The following is a 26,169-nucleotide window of genomic DNA, read 5'->3' on the forward strand; positions in this document are numbered from 1 at the left end:
TCTTGCGTGTGCACAAATTGCATGTTTGGGAAAAGAAGTTCCTCCATTCTCTTCTGCACCACAGGAAAAAATATTTTGCTGGTTGGACTCAGACTTCCTGCTTGATGATTTCAGTTGATTGTGCGGTAAATCCGCTATCCTGAGAGAGTAAGTGCTCATTCCTTGCTCCCCGATCCCACAGAAGCTGGAATGCCTTGGGCACAGACTTCACTTCACCACGCTGGGCAGCCATACCTGCTTTGCTCCTTCCTTGCGTGGAAACCACCCCTGCCCCAAACAGCCCTGGGGCCCCGTGCCTGTTGTTTCTGATTCTGACTCTTTTGTGATGGGAGAAACAAAACTGTGGGCAATAACTGAGAAGAGGTTTCACCTGAGATTTATACAACAGCAGGATGGGGTTTTTTTGTTTGTTCTTTGTTTCTTTCTTGATAATCTCTGATGTTTACTTCACTTTTTTCTTGGCAAGCAGTGAACTGACATCACCACGACTCTCTAATCTCTTCTGCGGGTTGCATTAGCTAATTTAAGTCCACCCTTGTGCCGTGCATCCTTCATTACACTATCTGTGCCTCACTTCGCATCTACCAACATGGCCCGCAATCTGCTGTTGTTGTACCCCATCACTCAGCACCATTACTGCCCCCTCGAACTCTTCAAGGGAGTTTCAGTCCTTTACCACCCTAAATTAGTGTCACAGCTAATTCTGTCCCATCGCTGCTTTTTCAGACAATTTATGAAGATGCTGAAAAGCACAAGCCCTAGTGCAGCTCCTGAGGAAGGCATCTCTGGTACCTCCCTCCACCTTGAAAACTGACCTGCTGTCCGATTTTCCATTGCCTGTCTGCATGGAGACTGGTGTCTTATGGCATGAGATAGATTAAGGACACTTGGTCCAAGACCTCGTTCAAAGGTATTTGGGATCCAGGCACACTATGTGCATACACTGAGCTGCACCCACACGCTTCCCGCCACCTCTGAGGAGCAGCAGAAAGGCAAGGCTTCTGCCTGGAGCAGAGTTGTGTCATCCCCTAGCTTCAATAGAAAGAAATGCTTTTCTTAAGTACATCACTAAGAAGAGAGGACACCCCCTACTGAGGGATCCCTTACCCACCACTGAGGAGAGGGGACACCCACCACTAAGAGGTCCCTCACCCATTGCTGAGGAGAGGGGACACCCACTGCTGAGGGCTTCTGCACCCACTGGTGAAGAGAGGGAATACCTATGGCTGATGGGTCCCTCACCCAACACTGAGTAGGGGGGGACACCCACTGCTGAGGGGTCCCAGCCCCAATACTGAGGAGAGGGGACACCACCACTGAGAGGCCCCTCACCCATCGCTGAGGAGAGGGGACACCCGCGGCTGAGGGGTCCTTCACCCATCGCTGAGGAGAGGGGACACCCGCGGCTGAGGGTTCCCTCACCCATCGCTGAGGAGAGGGGACACCCACGGCTGAGGGGTCCTTCACCCGTCGCTGAGGAGAGGGGACACCCACGGCTGAGGGGTCCTTCACCCGTCGCTGAGGAGAGGGGACACCCACGGCTGAGGGTTCCCTCACCCATCGCTGAGGAGAGGGGACACCCACGGCTGAGGGGTCCAAGGAGCCGATGCGGGTCCCCCGCCCCCGCTCAGGGGCCCCAGGCGTGTGCCGGGTGGGGGCTGGGGTGGGGTAGGGACAGCCCCCGGAGTTGTGACAGATTCCAGTCCCATGTCGGGCAGCTCACCTGGCCGGGCCGGGCGGCGTCAGACTTTGCCTCCAGCCTCTATAAAAGGTAACGGCGGCGTGAGTCAGAGCCACCGCCTCCTTCCCGCCCGCTCTCACGTACGCGCAGCCGGGCAGGCGGGCAGGCGGGCAGGCGCGGAGCTGCTGCCGGCTGTCCCGCATTCTCACTCGCATTCGCACCCGTACCCGCATTCGCATCCGCGCCCGCACCCGCGCACTTGTTGGAGATGAGCCGCCCCGCGCTGCGGATCTCCCTCCTGCTCCTGGCCTCCCTGGGCCATGCCAGCGCCGGCACTGAGCACGACCAGGAGCACGGTGGTGAGGATCCCCCACACTCCCAGGAGAAAGGTGAGCAGGGGGTCTGCTGGGCGTGGGGTGCTCGGACGCATGGGGCACCCTGCTGCTGGGTTTGGGGTCCCCTGTGCACGGGGCACTCTGCGTGGTGCATCGTGGTGCTGGGTTTGGGGTCCCTAGTGCCTGGGCACCCTGATGCATGGAGCACCCCAGTACTGAGTTTGGGGTCGCTGATGCACGGGGTGCCCTGATGCACGGGGTTCCCCCTCTTGCTGGGTTTGGGATCCTTGATGCATGTGGCACCTCAATGAATGGGGTGCTGGATTTGGGATGCCTAATGCTTTGGGGTGTCCTCAGTGCTGGGGAGTTCTCCCCTTGCTTGGTTTTGGGGGGGGCTGCTGTACCTCCTGCTGCACCCATTAGAGCCCCAGTTATGCCCCAGTGTGGGGTGTCCCTGCAGAGTTGTGGTTCCCCGACATCACCCTGCTGAGGGAGCTATCCCCTCCCAGCACGTCCCTGCCTTTGTCCCCGCTCCCGCCAACTCCTCTGCAGCCCGACCCCTGCCCAAGGGCTCGGGGCCCCTGCCTTTCGCGCAGCCCATTTCCCTTGCTAAGCCCATTTTCCACCAGATCAGGGGGCTCACGGCTGGTAAGGGGGCAGTAGGGAGTGTGCAGTGAGCAGTACCTTGCTGGAACTGCCCGGAGGGTCCAGCCCCGGACTCCAGTGTATCGGGATGGCAGCCAGTCCCCTTTGTCCTGCAGCATGGTCTCTCCCTGATGGAGTTTGCTGTGGCTGGTCCTGCATTCACATTGTCCCCTTGCAGCCCGACAAGGATGGGGTCTGGCTCCACTGCAAATTTGGTGGGGGTCTGCCCCATGGCTGGCAATAGGGAACTTGCTAAAGCTCAGGGCTGGATGGTGTTTTGTACCCATCTACCCCAAGAGCCATCCTGCTGATGGCATGGGGGGCTTTCAAATTTCAGGCTCACTGTTTCCGGCGGAAAAAGTCCTGGGTCTTCAGTCTTGGTCCCTTTTCTGACTGGGGACTGTGGTGCTGCCAGTGCTCAGTAGGGGTTTTGGGGCAGTGCCGTGCATTTGCTCGCTTGGGGCCGAGCACTGCGTTGGGACATTCCTGTCACTGGCTACGCTCCTTGTCCCAGCTTTGCCCGTGGGTTTTTTTCCTGGACTTAGCCTCATAGTATGTCCTTAGTTTTGCCTCTGGTAAGGAGTTGCCCTGACCTGTGCCGGGACGGCTGCCCTGTGGTACGGACTGGCAATTGCTTGGTGCCAGGAGCTGCATTTGTTATTGCAATGAATCACATTTCTTACCAGAGCTGTTCTTGCCGAGCTGAGCACTGGACAGAGATGGGGATGCAGATGGTCCTTGCCACAGAGATGAAGTAACCCAGGCCACAGGGTGGGAGGGCGTCAGGCATTTAGCATACCGATGTGGTGTGCTAGCAGCAATCATCTGGGCACGGTGTGGGGTTTGGGATGGGTGAGTGGGGAGACTGGGTTGGAGATGGAAAAAGGAGGTGGGAGGTAGGTAGGGAACAGGCAGCCTGGCCCATGCTGTACCAGTGTTAGAGGCTGAAGATCTGGCTGGAGTCCTGTGAGGGAGGCGGGTTTCAGCTGGGACCCACCAAGGTTCCTGCTAGGCGCTAGAAGCTGCATGTCTCGGCACCACTGCCTGGCGATGTGCTGGCTCCATCTTCTTGAGGCTCGTGCATGAGGCAGGGCTGGTCGCCCCCCAGCCTGGGCACTTGGCACAAGCCAGCAGGTTGCCATTGAGGCTTTGCCATAGGGTTGCTTTCTGAGGAGTCTCTGGCTTGCCCAGAGACCTGAGTCCTGTGTTACAGGTGTCTTTAGGAAACAGTAACTCGCTTTCCCATGGCAGCCTGTTTCATTTCTCCCTCCTATTCAGACCTGTCCTGCTCTCTGTGTCCTCTTCTTGCTCATTGCCCATGCCCTTTTTCTCCAGCTGAGCCCATTTCTCTTGCTTAGTACTCCTTATTCATCTTGTTCCCCAGCTCCATACACTGATTTTTCCCCTGGGATTTCCCCATTTTTATCCCTTCTGCTGGGATGACCCTTTCTCTGCAGCGCTCTGCAATTGTTTCTCTTTCCCGTGGGCAGACGGGGACTTGCTGGGGCAGATGAGTTCACAGGGAGCAGGAATATGCCCTGTAGCAAAGCCTGCCCTACATCTTCCTCCACCCAAAACCTTGCCCCTCTGGGGGTAGCTGGCCTGAGCAGTCCTCCCCCAGGAGCACAAAGAACAATCCCTGCAGCGACCAGTGCTACCAGTGGCAGATTAAAGGCTGATCCCAAAGGCTTGCAGTGGGTCAGAGTTTATAAACACAAAGGGGCTTGGTAGGGATCAGTGGCCCATGGGCAGCGCCTGGGGTGGCGTCCTGGGCTGAAAGGACATGGGTGCTGCAACAGGGTGTGTGTCTGGATGGAGAAACCCGGGCTGAGCTGGCAGAGGTAGGGTTGGGATGGCAGAGCCCTCTCATAGAAAGGCTCCTCCTGGGGCTTGGCAGAAGGATGCTCAGGTTGTGCACCCCACTGCCCAGACCCCGTGCCTGTGCGATGTTTGCCACAGACTGGCCTGGGGACCTGGCCGTGAGCAGTGTGAACACTGCGACACAGCCCGGGTACAGTAATCAGGTAGTGCTTGGATGTGTTTTGCAGGCTGGGACCTGACTGCTGTGGCTGGTTCCTGTTTTGGGACCTGCAGTCTGTGCACCTCTGCGTGTCCTGGTACTTCCTGGCTCACTGAGCATCAGGAATAACACCCCGCTTTCCCTCTTCTCTGGGCCATGAGCTCCACTGGTCTCCCCACAGCCTGACTGATCTGCAGACAGGGGCTTCTTCCTCCAGGGCATACAGCAAGGTGGTCCTGCCCTAACATCCCCTGTGAACCAGCCCCATCCCACAGAGCTTTGACCTGGGTCTGGCCCAGGGCTGGGTCCCAGCGGGGACAGGAGGCTCTGGCAGGATCCCAGTGCTCCCTGTGGCATCGTGTGCCCAGCCGATAAGAGAGCAGGATGTCCGAGATAGAAGTGAGCCCGCTGCCCTGCCTGCCACACACAAGCCATCGAACTTCTGCTGGAGTTCAAGGCGAGCAGGCATCACCAATTGCTGCCTGGCAGCAACGCAGCCTCCATGCTGTGAATGGCACACGTGTTTCAGTGTTGTCAGCTGCCCTGCAGCACCTTCAGACTGTGTACTCTCTCAAATGTGAAAAGCCAAGGATGGAGAGGGCAGACATATAGGGCAGACCCTCTGGTCACCCTCCCTATTGTCTGGCTCTGCCGAGGGGGGCCTCTCACTCTGTGCAAATGATCCTGAGTCCCTCAGGTGCACAGTCCATCCCTATGTCCCCGTGGTGAGGTCTCCTGGGGAGCAGCCTGCTGCATTGGTGCTTTTCCTATGTGGGATTAGCAGCGGCCCACAGTTGTGCTGGCTCCTCGCTCTGCCGAAAGCTGCTTCCTACCCTTCCTCCTGGGCTGCAAGACATGCAGAGCAGCACGCTGGTAATGGCAGCGTCTGCCTGAACTCAGCAGGAAAGTGTTGTTGGATGGTGTTGGATGTCAAGGAGGGAAGGGAGCTGGCGCTTGCGGCAGCGCCAGTATCCCAAAATGGGAGGGCCGAGAGGGAATGAGCAGCAGGGGGAGAAAGCATGGAGGAGGGAGCAAGTGAAAGGGGGAAACTCCATTCGATCACGGGCTGCTGGGAGAAAGGGGGTGGCGTTTAGTGCTCAGGTGGACTGGAGGGGCTCTGCGTGGCTGAACATGGAGGCTTTCTTGCCTGCAAGGGCAGGCAGCTCCTGTTGGTGCCCTGCTACGTTTTCCTGCTGGGACCGCTGCAAGGTGTCTTCTTGCATGTTATCTCCCAGTGTGCTCACTGCAGCAGCGAAGTTGTTTCCCCCACATTTTTGAGAGTCCCTTGCAGTCCCTGCCAGGGCTGTGGGTGCTCAGAGGTAGGGTAGGGCATGCAGAGTGCTGCAGCACCCACTGCTGAGGTGCAGCCACATCTGTTGTGGTGAGTGGCAGCAGTTCAGCAGAAAAGAGACCTGGCACCATGCAGCTCTCGGAGAGAGAAGACATGCTCCAGCGGGGAGCGTGGGAGGCAGGCTGAAATTATGCAAATTGATATTTGGGCAGGGCAGTGGGTTAATGTTCATGGCAAATGGCTGTGAGATTGCGAATGCCACCACGTGGAAGGGACTGGAGTATTGCAGGGCTCCTCCATGCCATGCTGAGGACAGGGCAGATGCCGAGAGCCCAACCCAGTGTCCAGGCTGGGCTCACTCAATGCTCTTGGCGCACATGCCAAGGCGGACCAACCCTGCACAGCTGAGCTTGCAAGATGGCTCCCGAAGTGGGTGGCCTGGCTGTGCCGTAGCTGCACCCAAGTCCACAGGATGGGGAAACAGCTCAGGTGGCTTCAGTGCATGGATAAGCGTTTGTGAGTTCTCTTGGCTCTGATGCCAAGAGATCCCTGGGGAAGTCTGTTGTGTTGGGATGGATCTGACTGACTCCTGGGTTCAGCTGCTGCCTTCAGTGTGTTCACAGCTGCTCAGCTGAGCCGGTGGGAGGCTGCGAGGAGGGTCTGGAGCCCCCTTGGCTGTGGGAACAGGTAGGCACAAGGGGACGTGGGAACCTGGGGTAGGTGGCACGTTGCTGACACAGCAGGGCAGGTGCCAGCACAGTGCTATTGCTCAATCTACGATATGATGTTTGAGTTGCTTTCTGTCAAGGCAGAGTCCCTGGAGGTGAGCAGAAAGCGGGGTGCTGGGGCGGGCCGTGCTGGTTGAGGCATGTGCAGCCAAGGCACCACATGCCAACCCTCGGCTGCTGTGCCTTACCGGTGCCAGGACTGCCCCAATGTCAGCACCCCTCAGGGTGTGGGGAGGGGGGAGCTCCCCATGCTGATAGGCACCCTTGTGTTGCAGGAGGGGAATCCTGCCTAGGAAACTGCAAACGTGATTCTCATGTGCAAGTCGTGATCACCTCATGCAGATGATAGAGCCAGCTGGGGCAGGAAAGTAGGGGCGGGGTGGAGGAAGATACGGTGTGTTTCCAGACGAAGGTCGTGTACTGTGGATTTTAGTGCATAACCGGTGTCTGGGGAGCAGGTAACCTTTGTGTGAGCAAGGTGGGCAGGATGAATCTAAGCTTGCTGCAGGATGTCTGGGTGCATCCCAGGGCAGTGCCATGCAAGCAGGCATAGAGAGGGCACTGCAGCCTGTCCCAGGGCACATGTATTTCTGCCTGAAAAAGGCAGCCATGGCTTGCCCAGCCCTCTGCTTGCTGCTCCCTTCTTCATATGCCTTTGGGAGTACCCTGTGCCTGGGCAAGTGACTGCCGAGCATCACTCCGGACTGTCAGAAGTGCTGCAGAGATGAGTCACCAGAGATGCTGGAGGGAGCCCCAAGGGCTGGTCCCATCTCTGCAACTCCTGGTGCTCCTAAGCACCCTCTAGCCCTTCCCAGCTGGATTTTGCCATGGCTATCAGTTGTCCAGGGCAGAAGCTGCACCAAAGTCCCCCGGCAGCGCCCATGCCTAGATCCTTGCTGAGAAGAGGGCAGGATCCTGCTGGGCTTGGGGCCTCGCATAGGACATCTGGGCCTGGGAAAGTGTGCCTCTTCCTTTCTCACCCCTGAGCTGGAATCTGCTCCTATTAATAGCAAGTGGCTGTCGATAGCTGTTGTCAGCAGCAGGAATGGGGACTGGAGAGAGGGTCTGCTGAGCCCTGCCTGCATCCTGGCCAGGCTGGCAAGTGTTTGTCCCCACCAAGGGACAGAGATGGTACCGTGGCTGCACTGCACCTGTTAAATGCTCCTCCATGTCCTTGCACCCTGGGGAGCTGCTGGAAGTGAATGTAGATGCTGCCCCTTGCTGCTGGGTGCATGCACTCCTTCCCTCGGAGCCTGTCCCAGCTTGGCACCCTCTGCTCCTGCCCTCATGGGCTGGGATGTGCCAACAGCCTGTCTGCATTGATGAGTGCTGGTAAGGACAAGTTGGAGGAGGAGCCCATGAATTACCTGTCATGCCAGTCAGGGCAGGGGCATAATCCTTATGGGCCATGTTTCTTTGCTTGGGGCAAATCCAAGCCCTGCATCTCTTTGCCTGGAGCTGGTTGTATGCAGAAAGGCTGGTGATAGTGTGGTGAGTCCACCCCATCACTTCCCCTCCTCAACTGGACGATGGGGAGAAACTATAATGAGAGGCTTGTGGGTCAAGATAAGGGCAGGGAGAGATCACTCACCAGTTACTGTCATGGGCAAAACAGACTCTGCTTATAAAACATTAATCTAATTTATTACTTAGCAAATCAGAGTAGGATAATGAAAAATAAAACTAAATCTTAAAACACCTCCTCCCACCCCTCCCATCTTCCTGGGCTCAACTTCACTCCCAATTTCTCTCCCTCCTCCCCCACAGCGGCACAGAGGGACGGGGAATGGGGGTTGTGGTCAGTTCATCACACGTTGTCTCTGCTGCTCCTTCCTCCTCAGGGGCAGGACTCCTCACACTCTGCCCCTGCTCCAGCCTGGGGACCCTCCCACAGGAGACAGTCCTCCATGGACTGCTCCAACGTGACTCCTTCCCACAGGCTGCAGGTTTTCACCAACTGCTCCAGCATGGGTCCCCCACAGGGTCACAGCCTCCTTCAAGTGCCTCTACTTGCTCTGGTGTGGGGTCCTCCATGGGCTGCAGGTGGATATCTGCTCTCCATCATCTTCCAGGGGATGCGGGCGAATCTCAGCTCTGGTGTCTGGAGCACCTCCTCCTCCTTCTGCACTGACCTAGGGGTCTGCAAAGTTTCTCACATCTCACTGTGGCTGCAAAAGCTGTCATTAGTTTTTTCCTCCTTAACTCTGTTATCCCAGAGGTGCTATCACCATCGCTGATTGGCTTGGTCTTGGCCTGCGACAGGTCCGTCTTGGAGCCGGCTGGCATTGGCTCTGTTGGACATAGTGGAAGCTTCTAGCAGCTTCTCACAGAAGCCACCCCTGTAGCCCCCCCCCCCCCCCCCCCCCCCCCGCTACCAAAACCTGGCCACGCAAATCCAGTACAGGTAGCCAAGCTATTTGGTTGGGAACATCTGAGAAGACGCTCTGAGGTACCTCTAAGCCAGCTCCAGTGACATGCTGGGAGCCTGAGCTTTGCTGGCAGCTCTGGAGGAGAATGATGGTGTGAGGGCCCACGTGTGGAGCACTGTCATACCCTCAGGACCTGCCCCAGGAGGGCCTTGCTCCCTGCAGGTCTGGGGACACTCACAGCCATGGGAGGCTCAGGGCACACCCTACCCTGCCATGGCTGCTGTGTGCCTCATGGGTGACATAGGGCGTGTAGAGGTCCTGGCACAGGCTCCCCCATCCTCCCCCTGCTTCTCATAGGGAGGGGGATGGTAGGACCATTATGCAGCTCTGTGTGGGAATTTGGGCAGTTGGGTAAGGTGAGGCAGGGGACTGCCGGGACAGAAGCTGGGTGTTTGGTCTGGCACATTTTCATGTGGCAGTCTGCCCCCATAGTGGGGGGCAGTCACTGTCGAGGAAGACAAGGTTTTGGTGTTCATTTGCTTCCTCTGCTGTGAATCCTGGAGCTGCTTTCTGTGGTGGGAGGAGGGCATCTGTGCGGTGCAATGCAGCTTGCTACCCAAACTCTGTGTGATACATGAGCTGCTCTTCCCCACACCCCCTCCAGCACTTCAGCATTGCAGGAGTGTCACCAGGACAGCTGCTTCCCTGGCTGCTCCTGCTTACAGAGCTTGAGCAGGGAAGCTGCAGACTTGCCTCCTTAAGTGCTTTATCCTGGGACAGTGGGAGGTTTTGGCTGCTCCGGAGTAGCTGCAAGAGCACTGGTACAGCTGCTCAGTGACAGAAGCCAGCATCTCTGATTTTTCCATTATAAGGATGATAACAAAATGTCAGACCCTAGGGTTTTCCCTCTGGCTGACACGTGCGGGAGCCCCGGCCCTGCTCACAGGAGGCAGTGCCCTCTGGGAGCATCCCCTTCACCAGGGCAGGGGGAGGAGTGGGAAACTGAAGGCAGGGAGGGGGATTGAAGGCAGCGGGAGCCCAGAGACCTGCTGCTGGGGCTGGGAGCGCTGTCTGGCAGAGGCGTGTTTGCTGCCAACCTTTCCCTTCCATTCATGTGGGTTTTTTCTGTTTTTTGTTTTCTTTCAAGGTCCTGGCCACAGCCACTGGAGCTATGAAGGTAAATACCCTGCAGTTACTCCTGCTTTTTTCCTGCAACCTGGCAGACCATGGGCCTGAGCCAGCTGTGGTTAATGATTACAGGACTCCTGTGTGCACTCCACGGCTCACCCTTCCCTCGTGCCTGAACCTGGGCATGGATGGGCTGAAGAGCCAAGGCTTGCTCTGATTTGAGGAGGAAGCAGCAGCTCTGCTGAGATTTTCCCCAGCCCCCTGGATGTTGGGGGATGCCCCTCGGGGCACGGCTTCTCCCTGAGCAGGAGCTCCCCTGATCTGTGCCAAGCAGGAAAGTAGTCTGGGCTCTCCAGTCTGGACTTGCAGCCCCTGCTGGGACTTTGACCTGCCCAGGGATTAGCTTGTGTCCTCACCTCTGTCATCCACCTTCCCCATCCTGCGTGGCCCTGTCCTCCCATCATGGCTTGGGGGGCTTCTCTGCAGCACCCATGATGTTCATCACAGCAGTGCTAGCACAAATTGCACCCCTTCCTGCTGCAGTGGTGAGCCAGGCTCCAGCACCATCATTCTGCTCAGGACCAGGGGCTGGCTTGGACTTGCTAATGCTCAGCTCCATCTTTACAGGAGTCCTGTGAGGGGCTGGGCTGGAGATAAGTCAGGGTTTGCACTAGCCCAAGACGTGCTAGAAGCAGCCTCCTGCAGTGCAAGAGGAGGTTTCTGGGTCATCAGCTGTCTTATCCCAGCTAGGGCACTGGGGAGAGGTGGAAGTTTAAGCAGGCACCCCAACCATGTGAGCTGGCCCTTTGCAGGGCTGTACCGGTGAAGTTAACAGCCAGGAACCCATCAGACCTGTGGCTGTGGGCTCGTGTGATCCCAGCGGCACTGTGGTACCTTGCTCAAGTAGCAGCATGAGCAAAGTGGTGGATCAATACCTGCCAGAGGCCAGGTTGTGCAAGGCAGCAAGTGTGTGATGAGCTGCAGAGCAGCAGCTCCTTGGCTTGCCAAGTCCACTTGTAAATGATCTTCTCACACTCTTCCCAAACATCCCAAAAATAGACTTTCCTGGCAGCTCACCATGCTCCAAGACCTTTCCTGATACAGCTGCATGCAGTCACATGGTGGCACAGAGCTGCTCCCAAGCTAACTTGTTGGAAACTAACCTTAGATGCATGGCTTATTCCTTGCCAGTGCCTGTCCCCTTGCCTACCACTCACCAAACCTCCTTTCTGGTGGGCTCCTTGCCCGGGTGGTCTCACTGGCACTCTCTCCCTTCCTCCTTGTACCAGACCGGGACCAGTGGGGTGTGGACTACCCAGACTGTGCTGGTACTGTGCAGTCCCCCATCAACATTGACACGACCAAGACCATCTTCAGCCCGCAGCTGCGGCCGATCCAGCTCTCTGGCTACAGCCTGCCTGCCAACGAGAAGCTCAAGCTGAGGAACAATGGGCACACAGGTGGGTGCTGAGGCACAAGTAGAGCCCACTTAGCCTCTCCTGGCAGGACCAGGCTTCTTTGACACCCTTCCCCTGGGTTCTGGGAAGGGGATTCTCTGGAAGGCTACAGTCATGTTGTTGCCTTCAAGGCAAAAAGGGAAGCATCGGGGTGTTGAGCCTTTACAGGTCCATGTGCTTTCCTGGCTGGAGGGGAGAAACCAGGAGATGGAGAACCCGCTACTCTCTGCCTTTAGGAGCTGGGTCCAGGAATTTAAAACACATATTTCCTTTAAAAATGTCCCTGGTATTTCTGATGCAGGTGTGCAGCCACAGGTTCCTCCTCTGCATTTCACTTTCAAAGGACTAGTCAGTCTCTGATGTGACTTAGCCTTTAAGGTACCTACCTCTCAGTCTTTTAGGACACAACATTGGCCAACTTCTTTAAGTCTGTGCTTCAGAATGCTATCTCAAGGTCTTAAGAAATTGTTACATGTCTTTTGTTTCCCTTCTCCAATTTTAGAATGTTTTTTGGGAAGTCTGGACACAACTTATTCACGTTATTTTAGTATCAGTCTCGCTATGCCAGATAGATACAGAAGAAAACCCACACCTCCTTCCTGCTCACCACCCCACAGCTGGGGATGGTGGGTCCTGGTTGCCACCAGCTTTTTCTGGGAGCACGCCAAGTCTTTTGTGCATGCTGGTGTCTGCCGGTCCCCAAGCTAAGAAAAGGTGGCGGGATAAGGCATCTTCTTGCCCTGGTAGCTAGCGAGATGGAGCTGACCTGTGTATACAGCAAACTCAACGGATTGGACTCACTGTACATGGTCAGATCAGCCGCATGGTGCATGCGCAAATCTTTACATTATGGCCTCCCGCCTTAGCGTGCCTGCGAAGTTAAACTAGTTGAGCTCAGTAGTTGCTATTTTAGACACCCTGGCATTTGGTGTTTAGAAAAGCAGTCAGAGCATTTTCATGGGGGGGAGGAGGGGTTAGAAAGCAGTTTCTCACATGCTTATAAGATGCCTTCTTTTATTCTGGCAACTACTGGCCTGCTTTATGAAAAGCCATAAATAAATAAAAAGTTGTAAAAGTCCAGTAAGATATTACTTCTTTTTTTGTAATATAAAGTGCATATGCTGTATAAGATTTTTCAAGCACCTGAAAATTACTCAGGTAGCTAGTAGGAGGAACACAATGATTTAGATATACAAAAGAAATGTAAAAGCAGATAAATTCCCAGGGAGGGAGCAATGTCCCACTTCCCGTATTTGAGTTTTCTATCTCTGAACCCAGTGGCAGGGAACACGGGAGAGGACAAATGACTCATCATGGCCCTGTTAACGTGGTTAATCCCGAATCTGTGCCCTAGTTTGGCAATGTGACTAAGGTACACTTCACCTGTAAAGAAGGAGGAAGGAAGAGAGCTGATATTAAAAATGAGTAAAAGGTGCTTAGAAGGATAGGGCAGCCTCTCTCAGGGCCCAGAGATACTCCTGATGTTTTTGCCGTGTGTCCAGATAACTCAGCTTTTAGATGTGCCACACCACTGCAGAAGTCCAAGATAGATGGCTAAACCACATTAAAGTAAAAGGCAAAGCCAAGTATGTATTTACCATACCCAAAGAAGCAAAATTGTAGCTATGAATGCTTTCGTGCCACCAGCTCCAGTGCTGCCAGACACTCACAGGCTGCGTTATTTGAAAAGTCCCAGCTCGCCAAGCGCTGCAGCTAGCTCTGTCCAACTGCCCTGCTCTCCTAGGTATTCACCACTCTGCCAGTATCTTTCTCCATGAATTTTGTCCACAGTCTCTTTATTCTCACTTACGGAATAAACTGTTGGATAACATTTGGCTTGGAGCTGGCCCCTGCGAATCTCTGCAGAGGGGCTTTTCACTTTCCAGCATTTTTATAGTGCCTGTTTTTGAAGCTGATGTATTTACTGAGGTGTCCTACAACCTGAAGTCAAAAGTTGAACCATGCTGAATTGGCACAGCTGTGGATATTGACTTGCCCATAGCCTCGTGAAAAATGGAAAGCAAATTTGTTTGTTGTGACCAATTTCCACAAGCCCAGGGTGACTCTTTCCTTTGAGACATCTCCTCTGCGTACCTGTGGGATGGACTGGGCTCTGTGTTTTACTGACTGACCTCTTCCTTCTGCCTCTGCAGTTCTCCTCGAGCTGCCCGAGTCACTGGCCATCACTGGTGGCTATGCCCAGCAGTACCGAGCTGTGCAGCTGCACCTGCACTGGGGTTCCCCGTCGGGACCTGGCTCGGAGCACACCGTCAATGGGCGCCGCTTTGCCGTGGAGGTAAGGAGCCCTCGTGGTGGTGGATGCATCCTCTCCCAGTGCTGGGTGGGGAAGGAGCTGGAGCGCTGTCTTGCTCTTAACCCCTGCCCCTGGTTGTCACTGGATGAATGCTGTAACCCCTGGCCAGGATCCCTGCTCCCCAGGCAGCTCTGCAGCGGCAGAGTTCAGCGTAGGAGTCCGCACTCTGGTGATGAGCCAAGGCTCACGCTGCTGCCTGTGGTGCAGAGGCGAGGAGGAGACCACCCTCCAGCTCTGCCCAGAGGTGGGCTGGGGCTGGCCGTGTGCGAGTGGTGCAGCCTGTCCCTGCGCTGCAGCCTGGTCCTGGCCTGATGGAGCAGGAGCTGCGGCGGTCCCTGGGCTGGAGGAGCCAGCTCCCCGGGTAGCTGTGAGCAGCCTGCTTTGGGAGCTGCAGGGACTGTTTACTCTGTACACATTGTCCTCCTGCTCTGCCAGCTCCCATCTGGTTTTATCCCTCCTTCTCTAGCTGCTGTCCTCAAACTGAGCCCAGCTCTGCAGTACAACCCCCTGTTATCTATGGCAGAGTGCTGGTTTTCTTTCCCTGACTGGGGAAGTTCCTGCAGGCAGACCTTCACACTTGCTGCTTTGCAGTAGCACATATCTTGGTCCCACCAGCATATTCCCCTCCTAGGACAGGTGGTAGTCAGGGGTGCATGTCTCCCCCAGCCCTTGCTCCGGCAGGCTGGAGCCCTGTGGAGGTGAGCACCTCCTGGAGGTGCCCATCCTGCACTGGGATTGCATGTTTCCCTTCCAGATCCACGTGGTCCACTACAACACCAAGTATGACAGCTTTAAGGAGGCAATGGTCCACTCAGATGGCCTGGCTGTACTGGGAGCCTTCCTGGAGGTGAGTCCTATAGGTCAGCCCTGGGCGAGAAGGGGTAGGAGCAGGGGGAGGGTGGGACTGGGGTGGTCAGAGTCAGGCACAGTTTTGGGGATGGGCAAAGGTGCAAATGCTCCTGAGGAGAAGGGGGGAGAGAGGACAGCCCAGAGGGCAGAGCAGCCCAGATGGGAGGAAGGGGTCACTGGGATAGCGTGCTTCTCACAGGGAGCGATACCTCCCTGCTGGCACTGCCGTCACCGGCTGGTCTCCAGCCCCTGTCCTTGTCATTACTGTGAGGTCTCTGTGTTGCAGGTTGGGCCAAGGGAGAACCCGTACTATCAGGAAATACTTCAGCATCTGTACAAAATCCAAAGAGAAGGTAAGGCCTTGTCCCACCTAGTACTTGTCTCAGGGGCTGCAGCCCAGCAGAGAAACCCACTGCACAGCAGAGAGAGGCTGCAGCAGGCATTTGCCATAGGTACATGAGAAGGGGAGCATTCCACAGCTTGTACAGAAACAGCTCTCCAAGGTGCCCTCTGCTCATACATGCTTCCCCCTGCCTCCAGGGGAAACCCACTGCTCTTTCTCCATTGCACCAGTGGCAGCAGTGTGGACCCTGGCACATGCAGTGCCAGGTTGCCCATGATCTCCATGCTGGTCCTGCCTATTGTCCTCCAAGGGGTTGCCTGGTCTCACTCCTATGGTGTTTCTCCTCCCAGGAGAGGAAGTCTTGGTGCCTGGATTCAACATTGCAGGTCTGCTGCCTGCCAACCTGAAATTCTACTTTCACTACAATGGCTCTCTGACCACTCCTCCCTGCTACCAGACGGTGAAGTGGACAGTCTTCAACCAGACCATGCTGCTCTCTCGTGACCAGGTCTGTCAGGGCAATGAGGTCCATGTTGGGTCTTGCCCAGCCTCTCGCTGCAAGTGTGCACCATCCATGTTGGTCCCCTGGGGCTTGCTTGGCTCCCAAAAGCAGAATACACCCCCCTCTGCTTACACTGTTCTCCCTCCAGATGTCAACGCTTGTAAAGACCCTGAAAAATGATGACAACAAACCTCTGCAGAACAATTACCGTCTGGTGCAGGACCTGCACGGACGACGGGTGCTGGCGAGTTTCCAGACCACCTTCTTTTTGGCGAAGCACGTGCCTTCTGGTAAGGAGCGCGTGAGCGTGGTCAGGCTGCACTCAGCTGCAGGGATGCAGAGATGGGGTGAGGAGCAGGAATCAAGGCTTCACGTCTCTGACAGAAATGCAGCATTTGCATGGGTTAGCCCTGCCCAGCAGGTGACTTATGGCAGCACTGGTCTTGGGCTCCTGCTGTCTCCCATTTCTGCACTTCTCTCACCCTGCCTGGGGAAGATCAGTTTCTAGGACCTATTTTATCCTTGGTCTTGCAGAAATAACAGTAGCAGGACTAGGGGGATGTATGCTCAAGGGCAAACAGCCAGCTCCTAGCATCCCAGCTAGCTTCTTCATCCCCAAATGCAAAAGCTAAATAGGGTAGGAGCTGCAGAGGTACAGGCTTGCAGCGAGCACCCCACTGCCAAACCCTGCAGGAAGGGCGGTGCAGGGGACCCCTCCTGAAGGCTGCACTCTGCCTGCAGGGCCATGCAGCCATCCTGGCCGGGCACACGATCCCCTGCCTGATGCATCCCTGTCTGCCTGTCCTCGGTTCGTCCTCGAAGGCCTTTCTTGCATTGGTGGTTTCCAGCAATGAGTAGAAATTCCTGTTAATCCTCAGGTGTGACTATCGCTCTGCATCGCTGAGTTCTTGCCTGTTGCTGCTCTCTGAGGTCACTGGGGTTTTTCTGTCCAACATCCTGTTCCTTTTCTGTTTTGATGGCATTTCCTACACCTTGTGTCAAGGTGACTAATAGGAAACAGCACACAGGCTTGGTCCCAGACCCTTGGGCAATGCCTTGGTAACCACACAGTGCCGTGCAAGGCAGTTCCCTTCACCGTCTCACCTGCAGCCGCCTCGCTAACGGCTGCAGGCTCTTAATCACTGTGGTCTTCAGCCTGGCTAGCAGTTTCCCATGTGGCACCGCATCAAATGCTTCACTGAAGTCAGGACAGATAAAATCTACCGCATTTTCTTTGTCTAGAATATCACTTATCAAAGAAGGATATCGGGTTAGGCTGGCATGCTCTATCTTTGGTAAACCTGTTAGATACTTTATCATATTTTCCATTTACCTCCAAGCCTTTCTTTTACCACTTTCTTGCAGAAGCTGTTCCAAAGCCTCCAGCCACCAAGGCTGGGGTGAGGGGGGAGGTGCCCAGCTCGCCTCTTTTTTTCCTCTCCTTATTTGCTATTTCTATCCCACAACCCCCGCTTTAACAAAGCCATGTAGCCCTTGTTCCTGGAGTGCCAGGACACCATGCCAGTGTTCCCAGATGAGGTTACTGGTTCCCTGCCTTGCACGTGGGGGTGTTGTTGGGGTTTTCTCCCCACACTGGTGCGGATAACTGTTTGTTTTAGCCCTGGGGCTGCCAAGCACCAAGATGGAGTGCCATGGGGTCATGTCTCGCTTTGCTTGCAGCTGCACCTCCTGTGCCCACGCTTGTTGATCTTTCCCCAGTCACCCCCAGTTCAGGAGAGCAGCTCTTGCCCCCGGCTGCTGGGGGAAGGTGGCAGCTTCCCCGCAGCAGCTGCACAGCTGGATACAGTCTGCAGATAGTGCCACTTTGCGCGCAATACCTGAGCTGTGTACAGATGATAATGCAGCTGTTTAAGTGCCATGCTGTCATGCTGGGTAAATATTTGGCCAGCACAGCTCCCGCCGAGCATGTAGGGCCACTGAGCCATCCCCATGCAGGGTGCCTTGCCAGCAATGGCCGGCTGCCTCCTCCCTGGGAGCTGCTCACCATCTCACTGCAGGCAACAGTCCCCCAAGGTCCTTGCCTCCTGGGATCACCCCGTGCCCCTCTCTGGGGTCTCCTGTGGGGTTTGATGCAGTCATAGGTGCTGCAGTGCTCAGCACCCTGCCTGCCTGCTCCCCAGGTGGTGGCAGCAGCGATGGAGGAGTTTCTGGCTGGGCTCAACAAGGCTTTTGTGGTTCCAGATCCTTTCCCCCCCACCCCACCTTCCCCTGAAGCCTCCCATGAGGTGTCAGGTCTGGACTTCGGGCAGCAAGATGGTTTGAGCTGCTGGGGGTTTGTCAAGCAGCTCTTTCCTGCCTGCTCATGGGTGATGGGGAGTCTCACAGGCAGCCCTGCTTTGGCAGCACAGCCTAAAGCCCTGCGTGACATTTCCCTCCCCAAACAACTCGAGCAATATCTGTTGACAGCGCTCTCTCTCTTCCAGGTCGTGATGGCTCAGACGCAGGTAGGTGAGGGGCTGGCCTGAAGGAGGGGAAGGTGGCTGGGGGGTGTACCTGCCTGGGAAGGGGGGGGGTCCTAACAGCCATGTGCTGAGTTGGGTGGCAGGCAGCTATGGTGGGTTTGCCCTAGCATCCGTGCAGCTGGCTCTTACGGTCTCTTTGTCTCCTTTGCAGAAGACAATTCCAGCTCTTCGTTTCACGCTGGTAAGTGTGCGCAGCCAAGGCTGCTGCCTTCAGGTCCCCTCTGCCTTCAGGCTACCGGCTTGCTCCAGACTTGCCTCATCTCCCTGACAGTAGCAGCAGGGGACCACCCCCAGTGTAACATGCCTGTGCTTGGCTTGCAGGGGACGTGCTGGCCGTGCTTTTTGGGTTGCTCTTTGCTATCACCGCGCTGTCCTTCCTGGTGTACATCTATAAGCACCGCAGCCGCAACGCACGGTGAGTGATGGAGAGCTGGATGAGGAGGGGGTCGACCAGGTAGCATGGGTCTGAGGTGAGAAGGGAGGTTAAGGATGGTGTCTCGGACAGCAAGATGGGTTAGCAGGGCCTCCCTGCCTACTCTAACTCTCCCTTCCTCCCCCACCAGGCTGGACTTGCTGACCAAATCCAAGGTCATCTACACGGCCGCCACCACCGAGAACACCGCATGAGTCCTGCACCTCTGCAGAGGTCCCAGCCCGCCGATTCAGCCTTCCACCCCTTCTCCCCCCACTCCCAACCTAGGCTGCAGGAGAACAAGCGGTCCACCATCCCTCGGCTGCACTGGCTGCCTGCACAGACTGGTTGCCTGGGGCAGCATCTGGCCCCAGCAGTTATTTTTGTTATAAAAAACTGTTAAACTGTATTTAAAAAAAGTAAAAGCCTCCCGTGGTGTCAGCACTCTCGGCTGTCCTTGTATGAAGCTGTGGGGCAGGAAAGGGCACCACTGGAGCTGGACCCACAGCGGAGTGGGATGTGCAGGGACTGCTTGCCGGCCAGCAGAGACAACATCAGCCTCTGCCCTGGGCAGAGCTCCAGAGCAAGCAGCACAGAGCTCCTTGCACAGCCCAGCCCTGCCCTCCATCGCTCTGGGACTTCTTCCTCCTCTTATTTGTGCAAAGTGTTGGAAAAACATAGCCACAGCTTGGCAGAGCTGGAGAAAGGCAGAGCTGAAGGTGGCAGAGCCACCGCTTCTTTGCTGATCAGCCCCCACCGAGCTCTACTGTAGCTGGAGCGGTCCCAGATCCACAGCTGCCTCCCACCTTTCCTGGTGGCTCTAGTGCAGCTGGAGCCAAGCTCTAGGGAGTTCTACAGGCACGCCAAAACCAAGAGAAACAGGCCAGGTTCAGGAGAGGGGAGGAACCTGCAGGTGTCCAGCCCTCAGCAGCCTCCACCCCAAAGCAGAAAAACTGGAGCCCAGCCTGTTAGGATGGACAGAGCAGGATCAAGACCTCCAGTCAACCAGGGCCTGCAACTGCCAGACCTTCCCATCCCAGCACAAGCCACTGCCACCCCTGCTGCAAGATGCTTCAGGACAGTGCTGCTGGCCGCACACAGCCTCGCATGTCTGTGGTATTTCTTTTTATTGGTATAAAAGCCCACTGTGGATAAAACTGCCTTCTCAGCCCTGAGCCCGATGAGGTTTCTCCCTCTCAGCCCTGTGGCACAGCATCAGGGCTAGTGCCTGCCTTAAAATCCCCCTCCAAGTGCAGGAGAGGGCAGCGATCCATTGGAATGGCCCCTTGAACCTCGTCCCCAAGCTGTGCCAGCACCAGCTGTGGGGTTGCATCTCCTCCTGAGCCCTCTACCACCCTCCATGGCTGCTGGGCCCTTGGGCACTGTCTTTTCCCCATTCTCCTCCCATCCTGGGTGCTGTCAGTCCCCTTGGGTTCCCCAGCACCGTGCCTCCCTGCACCAGGATGCCAGCGCACTGCAGTTACTGCAGTCCAGTGCCGGGGCTGCGGCTGCCGGAGCAGCGAGGCTGGGCAAAGAGGCAGAGAAAGTAGGACCACAGTGGTCAGCGCCAACCCAGAGCATGGCAGTGCTTTGCAAAGTCACTTCCTCCACCCTGCAGTGAGGAGGCGATGCGGGGCCCCCACCTCGGCACAGGGGACAGCATATATCTTCTGCGGTGGCGGGAGACGCGATGGGTTTCTTTGGGCTCAGGCCTCTGGCAGTCCAAGGTAGCATCCTTCCCAGGCAGGCTAACTGGGGCTCCACTTGCAGTTGGGCCAGCAAAGCCGGGTTCTCCCAAAGTGAGTTTTTCTCCAGGGCTCCCCAACGGGCATCGGAGCAAGCTAGCCCCAGCCACACCAGTCAGCTGGCTGCCACAGCCAGACCCCTGTGCCTGCCCTGCCAGGACTGGCCAGGGTTTCCCAGTCCAGGAGAAAAGATATTGCAGAGGAGGTGACGGCCGCTCTTGCCACCAGGATGGAGGGGAGGGCAGGGGTGGCTGGGGACAGGAACATCCTGTGGGGCCTCAGGATGCTGGCTGGGGACTGGCTCCGCTCCGTAGACCTGCAGGAACAAAGAGGAGAGGGGATCAGTTTTCACCAGTCTCCTTACCCCATCCACTTCCCCCAAGAGAGGCAACAACCCAACCACAGACCAAAACCCAGCTTCTCCTCCAGTCTGGCAGCCAAGGGGATGACACCCTTGTTCCAGCCCTGGGGACACCCTCACCCCATCCCAGAGCCGGTCCTGATACCCAGAGGGACCTATAGGGTTCCCCATCCCCTTTATAGAGCAGGACTTACATAGCAGGAAACGCCGCAGGTTCTGGGCAGATCCCCCTGAGAGCAGGTAAGCCCAGACAGCAGCAGTGGCCATCAGCAGGTAGGAGGGCACCAGGCTGCCCACATACAGGGGGTTGCAAAACGTCTGGGGAGAGAGGCAGGAGAAGAGAGGGGTGAGCAGGCAGGAGAGGGCAAGGACAGGGTAGGTGGCAGCATCACTGCCTCGACAAGCAGACCAGGACAGGGGACACCAGCTCCAGAATTCGGTTTGTGAAGGGCCAGCTGCAAGTACCCCAAACTTGGGTTGACCTGCTGGGAAGCAGCTCTGCAGAGAAGGACCTGGGAGTCCTGGTGGACAACAAGGTCTCCATGAGCCAGCAGTGTGCCCTCGTGGCCAAGAAGGCCAATGGTACCTGGGATGCATTAAGAAGAGCATGGCCAGCAGGTCCAGGGAGGTTCTCCTTCCCCTCTACTCTGCCCTGGTGAGGCCACATCTGGAGTGCTGTGTCTAGTTCTGGGCTCCCCCGTTCAAGACAGACAGGGAACTACTGGGGAGAGTCCAGCGGAGGGGTACGAGGATGATGAGGGGACTGGAGCATCTCTTGTATGAGGGAAGGCTGAGAGAGCTGGGGCTGTGTAGTCTGGGGAAGAGAAGACTGAGAGGGGATCTCATCAGCACTTATAAATATCTAAAGGGTGGGTGTCAAGGGGATGGGGCCAGACCCTTCTCAGTGGTGCCCAGTGACAGGACAAGGGGCAAGGGGCACAAACTGGAACACAGGAAGTTCCATCTGAACATGAGGAAAAACTTCTTCACTCTGAGGGTGACAGAGCACTGGGACAGGCTGCCCAGAGACGTTGTGGAGTCTCCTTCTCTGGAGAGATTCAAAACCCGCCTGGATGCGATCCTGTGCAACCTGCTCTGGGTGATCCTGCTTTAGCAGGGGGCTGGACTAGATGGTATCCAGAGGTCCCTTCCAACCCCTACCAATCTGTGAATCTGTGAAACCCAACTGCTTCGCTAGTCCCAAAGGCTGTTCCCCCCAACCCTGCATGGAGACCAGCACGCACCACAGCCATCCCCGAATATAGGGCCCGGCACAGAGCTCTGTTCCCCGCTACTCACCGACCCCGAAACAGCAAGATGCATGACAACAACTGCCGTGACCTCCCACCAGCACCGATGCTCACAGCCATGGAAGAAGAGGATCCCCCAGAAGGTGTGAAGGAAAATCAGCACCATAGTCATAAAAGCTGCAGGGAGCAGCAGAGGGGTGTCACCAGGGGACCACCCACCCTGATCTGGCCTGCAGGCTAGGGGAGGGATGGGGGGGAGCTGGGAAAGGGGAGCAGAGACACTGCTGGGCTGGACTAGGAGGTGCTGGAGCAGACCCCAAGTGTGGGAGGGATGGGGGAGAGGAGCAGGGAGGGTCACAGGGGACAGAAAGAAGGGTTTGGCACAGACAGATGAGGCAGGGGACTGTAAGGGGCTCAGATAGGTAGAGGGTGCAGCATGGAGGGGATGGCATGGCCGGGAGACTCCAGCCGCCCTGGGTCTGCCACCTCTGTGGTAGGGCAGAGACATGAGTAAAGAGTGCCGGTCGCTCACCTGAGGTCAGGAAGTAGAGCTGTGAGTCCCCATGGATGCCCACAGTGCCAGGCCCTAGCGCGTCTGCCAGGAGATTGATCATGGAGAAGGCGCCGCTCATGAGCCCAAAGCCCACACCAGCCACTGTCGGGACAGGACATCATCAGGCCCTGAGCCTCCCAGGGCCACCTCAGGCACGTCCCAGCCTGCTTTGGTGTGAGAAACCTCCCTTTCCCCCAGCACCGTGCCCAGCCCTGCCCGGGCTTACCCCTGGCCCCATGGACAGGGTGCCCTGCTCTGCGCGGCACTCACCATATGCCATTTGCTGGATGGAAATGGGGGAGCAACCATCCTCGCTGAGGGCCACCAGCCCCTCGATGGCCTTCCTGTGGGGTGAGAGCATGCTGGAGCCTGGCACAGCCTGGCCACCTCCCAAGACATGGTGCAGCACCAGGATGGAGCAGACGGGATGGGGTCTCACTCTGCACCAGCCCACCCTCCTGGTAACCTCCCCATCACCGAGCTGCAACACCCACCATGGAAAGGATCCACGTGACCACCCTGAACCACCAGACAAATCATGCATGTGAAAACCACACAAAGCCACACAGAAAGATTTTCCACAGAGGAATGTGTCAGCCAGCCCCACAGAGCAGGGCTGGGGCGAGTGGGACATTAGGTGCAACGCCAGCAGCACCCTCGCGTGGAAAGCAGCCCTAGTGCAGGTGTGGGAGGCGCGTGCTAGGAGGGTGTACCTAGTCTCTGCATTTATACTCCTAGATGTTGAAAAAAAAATGGAGGGGGTGCAGGGAAGAGTTCAAAGGGCAAGAAAAATTCTTTGAGGAGAGAAACTGGGAGAGGTAGGCTTCATTATTTTTATCAGCCAGAGGTGTGGCGGGTGACTAGGATGCCAGACAGCTCCTCAGCCTGGGGAGGACAGCAGCACTTGCAGGGAAAATGAAACGCAGTGGTTTGTGTTAGAAGCTGCTTCACGGATCTTTGCTACCCTCTGCCTGCCTGCCCCCAGCAATGCTCCCCCTCAGCCCCTTCCGCCAGCACCCAGCCAGCCAGGAAGGCTGGGGTGTATGAGAGATGCCAACCCCAGCATCACCTCCCCTTGTCTGGCTGCCCAGTCCCAGCTCAGTGTCTGTCTGTCCGAACGCAGGACAGGGTGCAGCATGTGCTCACCTGGCAGGCAGCACAAGCACCTGCGGCGTCAGGGAGGCCGGGAGTTGCTGAGGCTGCGCCGAGACTTTGCCCTGGGCTGGCCAGGGCACCAAGCATGAGTCCGGCAGTGATGTGCCACCCCACAGAGACCCAAAACCACCTTCAGGCTGTCCCTGCTCACACAAAACCATCCCTAAGAAAGGAACAAGACTTGCCAGGAGGCGAGGGGAGATCCCTAACCCTTGTCTGTCCCCCATGCAGCAATGCGGACATTTCCCAGTGCCCGGCATCCCGCCAGCGTACCCCCAAGCTGCAGGAGCACTGCTGGTACTACTCACCAGGGCAGAGAGGATGAGACGCATCCTGCAGCAGCCCAAACCCACAGCCTACCTGTACCAAATCTGGGGAGACGCTACTAGCCACCTCAGTCCTGGGTCCTCCAGACCTTAGGGCTGCTCTGCTCCACCACCTAAGACCCGCTTGAGGTCAATGTACTGACACAGGTACCACCCACACGCTCCCAGCAAGGACTGACATGGCTTGGTGCCATGCTTAGTGTCCCCCCCTCAGCCCAGGAGCTCCCAGTTGAAATCTGGCACCTGTCATGGCCAAGAGGATGGGAGGACCATTTAGCAGCACCGGAGCAGGGTGGAAGATGCCCTTACCTGAGGAGCTTGTAGTAGAGGAAGCGGAAGGCCTCCTGCAGCAACACAGAGAACATCACCCCAAATATCAAGAGCCCTTTCTGCAATGACTCATCCTGGGGGTCGCTGGCTTTGACTGCGATAAACCAGATGAGGGAGGAGAGCAGCAGTGACACCAGCCAGAAGAAAGCCCTGCAAGAGAGAGAGCGCCTGCTGGCACCGGTGCTGTGTTGGGACCAGTGCCGGTACCAGTACTGGTGCTGTGCCCGTGCCCATCAGCACTATGCCGGCACCCCTCTGTTGGTATACTGGCACTGGCAGCTGTGCCCGGCCTTGCCCACTCTCCCACCAGTACCAGCACGTTCTGGTACCAGTGCTGGGCAGGTGGTGCCTGTACTGGTACTGCTGCTGTGCATGCACTCCTCCTCTGCTGCTAACTGGAACCGGCACCAGTGTCCCCACTGTGCCCACACCAGTACCAGGCTCATATCCTCACTGGTACCAGTTCCAGTACCATACCCTACTGATCCCACAGTGGTACTGGCACCAGTGCGTGCACCCGTACCACTACCAACCCTATACTGGTACTGATACCAGTGCTCCACTGATCCCATGCCATTACTGACACCAGTGTCCCCCCCATCATGCCCACACCATGCAGTGACCACAACGGTACCAGTGCCATATCGGTACTAGTGCCCTTGCTGTGCAAAGAATGGCACCAGTATGACTACCAGTACTGGTGCCCCTCTCATGCCCACAATGGTACCAGTACAAGTACTGGTGCTCTTACTGTGCCTGCAATGGTACCAGTATAAGTATGGATACCGGTGGACCTGTCACGCTCACAAGGGTACAAGCATCAGTACTGGTGCTCCTGTCACGACCACAACCACCAGTATGAGTACTGGTGTCCCTAACGTGGCCATGACTGTACCAGCAAGAGGAACAATACCGGTGCCCCTGTCATGCAAGCAATAGCACCAGTATGAGTACTGGTATTGGTGCCCCCGTTCTGCCCACAATAGCACCAGTATGAGTTGGTGCTCCTGTCACACCCACAGTGGCAATGGTACTGGTCCCCTTGTTGTGCCTCTGCCAGTACCAGTTATGTTCCAGTCACAACCATACTGGTACCAGCACCCCATCACACCCATACTAGAACCAGTACCAGCACACCTGTCACACCCACACCGGTACCAGTACCAGCAATGGTACCAGCACCCCATCATGCCCACACTGGTACCAGTACCAGCACTACTACAAGCGCCCTGTCACGCCCATGCTAGTATCAGCGCCCCGTCATGCCCATGCTAGAACCAGTACCAGCACGGGTACCAGCATCCCATCACGCCCATACTGGTACCAGTACCGGATGCTGCTACCAGCGCCCCTGTCCCACCCATACTGGTACCAGTACCAACACTGGTACCAGCACCCTGTCATGCCCATACTGGTACCAGTACCGGCACTGATACCAGCACCCCTGTCACGCCCATACTGGTACCGGTACCAATACCGGTGGCATACCAGTACCGATAGCAGTACCAGTGCCCCCATCACGCCCCACCAGTACCCACGGTGGCACCAGTGCCCCTCCCGGTGCCGGTGCGGGACTGACCCGGCGATGAGGATGATGATGCGGAGCGGGTCGCGGGCGATGGTGAAGAGGAAGAGGCCGAGCGCCGGCCCGAAGGCGATGAAGGTGCACCCGAAGAAGACGGCGAGCGTCATGGCGGCGGGACACGGGACCGGGGACGGGACCCGGAGGCTCCGACCGGACCGGACCGAACCGCACGGGCCCCGCGACCCCCTCCCCCCTCCCCCGCCCTTCCGGGGCTGACTGACGTCCCGCGCCGCCTGCGCCTGCGCCGGAAACGGCGCGTTGGGGCGGGGTCTGAATCGGGATGGGGGCGGGGCCGTGGCCTGGCACG

General features: G+C 56.9%; 2 protein-coding genes across 3 annotated transcripts; one reads left to right on the plus strand and one right to left on the minus strand.

Moving 5' to 3' along the window:
- Positions 1-1,818: 1,818 nt before the first annotated feature.
- On the plus strand, positions 1,819-19,004 carry CA9 (carbonic anhydrase 9). 2 transcript variants are annotated; one of them, XM_075740659.1, is made up of 12 exons: positions 1,819-2,070; positions 10,217-10,246; positions 11,487-11,657; positions 13,808-13,950; positions 14,723-14,815; positions 15,104-15,170; positions 15,511-15,668; positions 15,811-15,952; positions 18,107-18,127; positions 18,297-18,326; positions 18,467-18,560; positions 18,709-19,004. In XM_075740659.1, the coding sequence occupies exons 1-12, from the start codon at positions 1,950-1,952 to the stop codon at positions 18,770-18,772; spliced, it is 1,134 nt and encodes a 377-aa protein (XP_075596774.1). In that variant the 5' UTR covers positions 1,819-1,949; the 3' UTR covers positions 18,773-19,004. The 2 variants fall into 2 exon arrangements, with proteins under 2 accessions (XP_075596774.1, XP_075596773.1); XM_075740658.1 differs by lacking the exon at positions 18,107-18,127 and having other exon boundaries at positions 1,839-2,070; positions 15,811-15,963.
- A 665-nt stretch (positions 19,005-19,669) lies between these two features.
- On the minus strand, positions 19,670-26,081 carry LOC104630800 (gamma-secretase subunit Aph-1b). The gene is made up of 7 exons (XM_010308206.2): positions 25,857-26,081; positions 24,257-24,427; positions 22,737-22,810; positions 22,446-22,568; positions 21,963-22,090; positions 20,858-20,981; positions 19,670-20,618 (listed from the first exon to the last, which is right to left on the minus strand). Exons 1-7 carry the CDS (start codon positions 25,967-25,969, stop codon positions 20,581-20,583), a joined length of 771 nt encoding a protein of 256 aa, XP_010306508.1. The 5' UTR covers positions 25,970-26,081; the 3' UTR covers positions 19,670-20,580.
- Between the last annotated feature and the right edge of the window lie 88 nt (positions 26,082-26,169).

Source organism: Balearica regulorum, chromosome Z (genome assembly GCF_011004875.1).
Source record: "Balearica regulorum gibbericeps isolate bBalReg1 chromosome Z, bBalReg1.pri, whole genome shotgun sequence".
Taxonomy (NCBI): domain Eukaryota; kingdom Metazoa; phylum Chordata; class Aves; order Gruiformes; family Gruidae; genus Balearica; species Balearica regulorum.

Bases quoted from the DNA above. Each gene is read 5' to 3' on its own strand.
- CA9 (XM_075740659.1), top strand. From the start codon at position 1,950: ATGAGCCGCCCCGCGCTGCGGATCTCCCTCCTGCTCCTGGCCTCCCTG. The intron at 2,071-10,216 runs GTGAGCAGGGGG...TTTTCTTTCAAG, and splicing joins CCCACACTCCCAGGAGAAAG to GTCCTGGCCACAGCCACTGG. The intron at 18,327-18,466 runs GTAAGTGTGCGC...CTTGGCTTGCAG, and splicing joins CAGCTCTTCGTTTCACGCTG to GGGACGTGCTGGCCGTGCTT.
- LOC104630800 (XM_010308206.2), bottom strand. From the start codon at position 25,969: ATGACGCTCGCCGTCTTCTTCGGGTGCACCTTCATCGCCTTCGGGCCG. The intron at 22,091-22,445 runs GTGAGCGACCGG...TGCTCCCTGCAG, and splicing joins GCTCTACTTCCTGACCTCAG to CTTTTATGACTATGGTGCTG. The intron at 20,619-20,857 runs GTAAGTCCTGCT...TTGTTCCTGCAG, and splicing joins CCTGCGGCGTTTCCTGCTAT to GTCTACGGAGCGGAGCCAGT.